At 47.7% G+C, this 6,843-nt stretch overlaps 1 protein-coding gene across 1 annotated transcript; it reads right to left on the reverse strand.

Moving 5' to 3' along the window:
- Nucleotides 1-2,649: 2,649 nt before the first annotated feature.
- LOC115324100 lies at nucleotides 2,650-6,230 on the reverse strand. The gene is made up of 8 exons (XM_040212164.1): nucleotides 6,216-6,230; nucleotides 5,188-5,319; nucleotides 4,963-5,047; nucleotides 4,736-4,849; nucleotides 4,509-4,622; nucleotides 4,282-4,395; nucleotides 4,056-4,168; nucleotides 2,650-3,941 (listed from the first exon to the last, which is right to left on the reverse strand). Exons 2-7 carry the CDS (start codon nucleotides 5,299-5,301, stop codon nucleotides 4,080-4,082), a joined length of 630 nt encoding a protein of 209 aa, XP_040068098.1. The 5' UTR covers nucleotides 5,302-5,319; nucleotides 6,216-6,230; the 3' UTR covers nucleotides 2,650-3,941; nucleotides 4,056-4,079.
- Nucleotides 6,231-6,843: the final 613 nt, after the last annotated feature.

Here is a 6,843-nt window from a genome sequence, read left to right on the forward strand (position 1 = left end):
CATCTCGAGTTTCATCGTAGTGTACGCGCCACATGTTCGCAGCGTCCGAAAGCGGATGCGCCTAAAATTAAATGAAAGACCGCGAACTCCTAGCGACCCCAACACGCTGGCACTTCACGGCCAGCGATATTAAAGAGTGTTATAGCCTCGTCCCACTAGAGCGACAAACACCGTTTTTTGTCCGACGACACCACAAAGTTCCGTGTCGCCGATGCTGTCCCACTGCAACGACCGACTCCTGCGACAATCGCCGACAAGCGCCGACAAACTATCGACGACGGACGTGTTCTTGTCTGTCGTTGGACTTGAAGCACAGCAAGCAGTCCCACTGAGGAACATCTCTCCAAATACTTTACGAGGGGGAATACAGGATACTCCCCGCGAATACAATGGCATCGGGGACGACAGGTTTTGCGTGGATGAGTCATGGCGGTGCCGTTTTCTCCTTTAGAATCAGATGGTGACTAGCGCCGTCTCTCGGTGCGGGATATTTTGCTACCGGCCGAACCTTGTTAGTATGTGGACGCTGTTCGGTCGCGGCGACGTAGGTCGTCTCTTGAATTTGAAAAAAAAAATACAGCGAACGCTTCATTGGTGACTCACTTAGAGGGCGCATATACGTAGGATGAGCTCTATGTCTACGTTCTGTTAAATAAACTTCACGCATTGTAGCTCGATCAGCGGGTATCAAAATTTGTACGAGCGGTTTTGAGAGCTGGCATAACAAGTGTGCTTAGTCGTAACCACAATTCAAAGCAGTGCGGAGCAACTAATAATAAGGAACTATGTCGACACGAGAAGCACGTTTAGAGGGCACAGCTATGCGCTGTCATATACTTCACCGCTAAGTGTTTGCTACTATGATTATCGCTAAAGCGCCCGAGAAGGTACGTTGAGTAAACGACCCTATTTTCGCGAGCTCGGTATGTCGAAAATTTTTTAAAGTGCTGGGTTCGGGAATGTCTGGCTGGAACATAATTTTGAAATCAAAGTGTGGTTCTGTGTATTAGATATGAGAGGATTTAATGCAGTGGTCCATTTCTCGCTATTTAACTTGCGAATAGATGGTGCTTTGCGGCAGCCCAAGGCAACAGGAAAGATATTCAGAAAGATCGGAATAATTTTTCATTAGTTCATGAATAGTCAACATTATTCCTAATAGACCATGCTGGCCTTGAACAAAGTTGGTTCGGACTTCTCTAGTATTTTAGAATGATAATTGAAGGTGCGAACTCAGATTCCACTTACAAACGTCATTGGACAATTTTTTTTCGTTGGAACAATATTTATTGCACATTGAACAAATTTGTACAGCTTTGCATTCAGAAAACACCAGATCTCTTTTTACACACGCAATAACGGTTTGAACGAGTATATAAAGCTCAGCATTCAACACAGATCTCTTTTTGCACACGCAATAACGATTTGAACAAGTATATACAGCTTAGCATTCAAGAAAGATCCCTGTTGAACACAAAAACCTACTCGTGAAGTACCTTTATGGCCTTCTAGTTTCTTTTATTCACTTTTTGTCGAATACCTTCATTTTCTTTTTTTATGAAAGCATTAAACATGACATTGAGGAACTTGTCAATAAACACTTCCAAGCAAGACTCGCAGGCGTCGAAGTTTGGTGGTATAGACACTTTCTGCTTCAGCCTCAACTTAACTTTACCTGATGATTCAAGAAGGAAAGTATCCACGTGTCTGTGAAATGTGCTTGTTATAGTTTTCCCAAGCATTTTTGCGTTCTCCAAAGGGAAATACATTCGTGCATTTTCATACTTCTTCAAATCAATTAGTATGTCGTCACTCCCTACAGCAGTTTCTGATGTGAGTTTGGCACGACACTGTGAGGCAACTTAAAGCATGCCAAGCCGGTCACACATGGCGTTGCATTATTCTGCAGCATGTCATATCTAAAAGTCTCATTGCTCGGTTTGTCACGGCGTTGGCTTTGATCACTAATAACCTTCACAGTCCGCGACTAAATGTCTTGCTTTTTTTTACCAAGAATTTACCTATGTCGTGCTCGCTGTTTCCTCTGTCGGCTGGGTGCAGCGTATTATTCATCATTACAGCTCGAATGGATGAAAGGAATTTACAGGCATCTGGGTTGGAGTTGTTGCCCCCTTTAAAACGAAATACAGAGAAGAGATTTTCAATGCAATCATGTGTCAGCCTCCTTAAGAACAGGAATCGAAATTTATACGAGTCCCTAAGTTCTTCCCAAAGTAGACGAACACTGTGGATGTTGTCAATCCATCCAGCTAAGCAGGCAGGATTCTTAATATGAGAGTTAAGGATTCGTATTTTCCGGAAGAAGCTTTCCATTTGTTCCCAAAGTTTCCAGTGTAGCGACGCATCACTGAGCCCACGCTTGTAGGGCTTTGCGTCGTGCAGTTTTGATGAATTGAATGAGTCGAAGAGACAATCCAGCGTTTCTATTAACCAAGCAGTATGTGCAGCTGACGGCTCCATCGACCCCAAAGAAACATGAGTCAAGGTACCTCTGCTTACCGAATGACTTAACGTTTGGGCAGCCAAACACACACGCATGGGAGAGAATGGTGGAAGTTCCACATGAATGTTTCTTAGCTTCGGTGCCATTCTTAGCACCATTGATTTATATTTGTCATAAACCTCCCTGATGCGACCGCACTTGTAGATCTTATCCCCTTGCAAGAAATCAAACTTTCTCAAATTGTTCCAAGTCACCTTCAGAAGGTAAGGAGGATCATGCAAGAAAAAAGATTCTTTCTCCTTCCATCTCAAAAAATGGCTTTTCAGTCGTAACTCCCAAGAGCCTGCGCATCAAGATATTATTTTGTTCCCGGTCACAGACGAGAACCTTAGGGATAAAGCCGGTCTGTCGTATCCTTGTTAGGACATTTATAACAATGTCTTTTAAGACTGCCCCAGGCATGGCATTGTGCGTGAGGTAGTAACGAACCACCTGCTTGTGTCCCCTTTTCAGTCCCTTGATCATCACAGTAAGTGCTTGAGTCGTGTGCACAAGCTTGTCTGCACCCGCTACAAAACCTTTAAGCAAGTCGCTTCGTGCATCATAACTGATGTGCTCCTTCAAAGCAATTTCATCGATCACAACACAGACAAGCTTCTCTGCTACTGACAAGCTATCAGCCTTCATTTAAAGCATTTTTAGGACACTTTCATTGAGCCCAGGACGTACATCAAGGGCACTCAACCATCTACGCAGGGACCTCACAGCCGGTAAACAAAATATCTTGCACAAGAATAAGTAGGCCTTTGGCGAACAATAATGTAACGCCAAAGCAAAGTTATTGTCGTACTCGGTGTACCGAAAGCCCTTCAATTTTTTCTGGAGCTGTTTTGACTGACTCAGAAGAAAATCCTGTGAAACGCTGACATGAACAAGTTTTTGTAACAATTTGTTTCGTGAGGATGCCTGTCTTAGGGAGTTTGTTTCAGCTCTTAACCGGCTTATGAGCTTTCGCTGTGCATAGGCCACCTTTTGAGAGTTCCGAACATTGGCTTTCAGTTGGGCGATCTGCTGCTGGCAGTATGCTTGAGTCCGCTTAGGTTGTCTGGCATCTTGGAGTTTGATGTGAAAACTGTCACGAAGGCGTGAAAGGCCTGCCCCATCAACCATGCTGTCAGCCAGTGGTGGCATATAGTCATCGGACTGCCCAGCAACCGTCCCAGCATGTCCCGTAGACAGGAGCGCTGGCCAGTGCACATGAGATTTCATCAAGAAAAAGAAGCGAAAAAACAGTCTTCAGTCAAATCTGGTTGATGCGAACGAACATTCTGCAAACGTTATACTTACACACTGACCCTTTTTCCGCCAGAGGCAGTCCTCCAGCTGGGCTTTCCACTGTCACCGGCTTTCACCAGCAGCGGCACATTCTTGACAGAGTGTCTAGCAACTGCCTGAGAATTCATAGTCCACTGGGGTGCTGTAGGCAGAAGGTGACACGCGTAAGATTTTACGAACAAAGAAATGTGAAAAGATAAAGTACTCGGTCAACTCTGGTTGATTCGAAAGGCTATACTGGAAATGTTATACTCACACATGCGGCCCTTGTCATCCACTATCAGTGCACTAGCTCGCTGGCCACGCTGGTGTTCGCCAGTGGCGGCACATTCTTGTCCAACAGCCCAGCAGAGCAGGTAGACAGGCGCGCTGTAAGAGAGGCCAGCCCACATGAGATTTTATCAACAAAAAGACGCGAGGAAATAAAGTACTCGGTAAACTCTGGTTGATTCGGAAGGCTATCCTGGAAATGTTATACTCACACATGCGGCCCTTGTCATTCACTGGCAGTGCACTAGCTGGGCTGGCCACACTGGTGTTCGCCAGTGGCGGCACATTCTTTTCAAACTGCCCAGTACAGCAGGTAGACAGGCGCGCTTTAAGAGAGGCCAGACCACGTCAGATTTTATCAACAAAGAGACGCGAGGAAATAAAGTACTCGGTCAACTCGAGTTGATTCGAAAGGCTATCCTCGAAATGTTATACTCACATATGCGGCCCTTGTCATCCTCTGGCAGTGCACTAGCTGGGCTGGCCACGCTGGTGTTCGCCAGTGGCGGCACATTCTCGTCCAACTCCCCAGCAGAGCACGTCGACAGGCGCGCTGTAAGAGAGGCCAGCCCACATCAGATTTTATCAACAGAGAGATGCCAGAAAATAAAGTACTCAGTCAACTCTAGTTGATTCGAAAGGCTATCCTCGAAATGTTATACTCACACATGCGGCCCTTTTCATCCTCTGGCAGTGCACTAGCTGGGCTGGCCACGCTGGTGTTCGCCAGTGGCGGCAAATTCTCGTCCAACTCCCCAGCACAGCACGTAAACAGGCGCGCTGTAAGAGCGGCAAGCCCACATCAGATTTTACCAACAAAGAGATGCCAGGAAATAAAGTACTCGGTCAACTCTAGTTGATTCGAAAGGCTCTCCTCGAAATGTTATACTCACACATGCGGCCCTTGTCACCCTCTGGCAGTGCACTAGCTGGGCTGGCCACGCTGGTGTTCGCCAGTGGCGGCACATTCTCGTACAACTGCCCAGTACAGCAGGTAGACAGGCGCGTTGTAAGAGAGGCCAGCCCACGAGATTTTATCAACAAAGAGATGCGAAGAAATAAAGTACTCGGACAACTCTGGTTGACTCGAAAGGCAATCCTCGAAATGTTATACTCACACATGCAGTCCTTGTCATCCACTGGCAGTGAACAAGCTGGTCTTGCCATGCCGCTGCTGGCTTTTGCCAGCAGTGGCACATTCTTGGCAGACTGCCTGCCAAACGCCAGAGCATTAATGGTCGACAAGGGTGCTGCAAGTAAAGGGCAACTTGCATGAGATTTAATCCACAGACAGTTAGGAAGGACAGTCGGCTTCGTTTAGAACTCCTGGCACTTCCGGGACACCTGGCTTCGTTCACACAATGATGTGCGGTTTTAGCACCCAGGTTGTGTTATGGCACACTTTTGTTCTTAGCCTGCGTGAGTGAATGCAGTTAGTTTCCACGCATGCACACAATAAGTGTGAGCTGTATTGTGGGGAATATGCAACGTCAACAAAGAAAGATAATATTTATTTCTTGCACTGAACAAGAGTCCCAACACATATCAACTGTACCAAGAGATGTAGTGGCAATACAGGTATTATACCCGTGCCACACGGGCAACTCGAATGCCATACACAACGAATGACATTTGAACGATCAGTCCATCAGCGCGCGACACTCCGAGCGTGGGTCGTTCCACGCGCGGCAGATCGCGAGCCGAATCGTCGATCACACTAATGTCATTCGTTGTAAATGGCATTCGAGTGACCCGTGTGGCACGGGCATTACTTTGCCTGTGCAATGATGCAATCATTGTGAAGTACGTCTGTGGCTATTAAGATCGCGGATGTCCATACCGAACATACCAATGATCAGAAAATCGCACCAAGAACGACCCGTACGAGTCGGAGTCTGCAATATGCGAAACTAGGTCACTAAGTCAAAAGTTCCGAGCCCCACAAACACCTAGCACCTGTAGTGCGCGTAGCCCGTTTACTATGATTAAATCGGAGCGTGACTACGACTCTCCACCTATGAAACCCCACCCGGAATACCGTCTTACGACGAAGGCCTTTTAAAACTTCTATTACCTTTATACGCGATTTGACAATCATATCAACCATAGGGTCGTATGTGCTCTTACATAGCAATTGCGCACTTACCTTTGACTCCTCATATTCGGGTTTTAGAGCGCAGCTCTTAGGGGCCCGTTCCCGGCTTGAGCGGCGTCGGCGTCGCCGTCGGCGTCGGCGTAACCAAGGTCACCCTAAGGTCACGCGACCCCCCAAGGTCACGTGACCCCCAAGGTCACCCGACTCGCAGAGGTCACATGATCCCTCCCCAGGGTCATGTGACTTCCAAGGTCACGTGACAATCAAAGTCACGTGACCCCCGAGGTCACGTGACCCCCCCGGGGTCACGTGACCACCTTCAGGGTCACGTGACCCCTCGCCGAGGTGACGTGACCTCCCCGATGACTTCATCGTCACTGATGACGTCACCGGCATCCCCATCGTCATCATCACTGATGACGTCATCAGTGACGTCACTGATGACCTCACCGGCATCCGCATCGTCATCTTCACCATCACTGATGGCGTCATCAGTGACGTCACTGATGACGTCACCGGCATCCGCATCGTCATCGTCATCATCACGGAGGACGTCATCAGTGACGTCACTGATGACATCATCGGCATCGTCACGTGACCCCCCCCAGGTCACTTCACCCCCCCAGTACCCTTCCCTCCTCCTCCTCAAGAGCTGCGCTCTAATTCGGTGTTACAGGGA

This window comes from Ixodes scapularis, unplaced genomic scaffold (assembly GCF_016920785.2).
Source record: "Ixodes scapularis isolate PalLabHiFi unplaced genomic scaffold, ASM1692078v2 PGA_scaffold39__5_contigs__length_11793443, whole genome shotgun sequence".
Taxonomy (NCBI): Eukaryota; Metazoa; Arthropoda; class Arachnida; order Ixodida; family Ixodidae; genus Ixodes; species Ixodes scapularis.

Excerpts from the sequence above, each read along its gene's own strand:
- LOC115324100 (XM_040212164.1), bottom strand. The coding sequence starts at position 5,301 with ATGCTCTGGCGTTTGGCAGGCAGTCTGCCAAGAATGTGCCACTGCTGG. Across the intron at positions 5,048-5,187 it reads GGATGACAAGGACTGCATGT|TTGTACGAGAATGTGCCGCC; the intron begins GTGAGTATAACA and ends TGTACTGGGCAG. Across the intron at positions 4,850-4,962 it reads GGGTGACAAGGGCCGCATGT|CGCGCCTGTTTACGTGCTGT; the intron begins GTGAGTATAACA and ends CCGCTCTTACAG.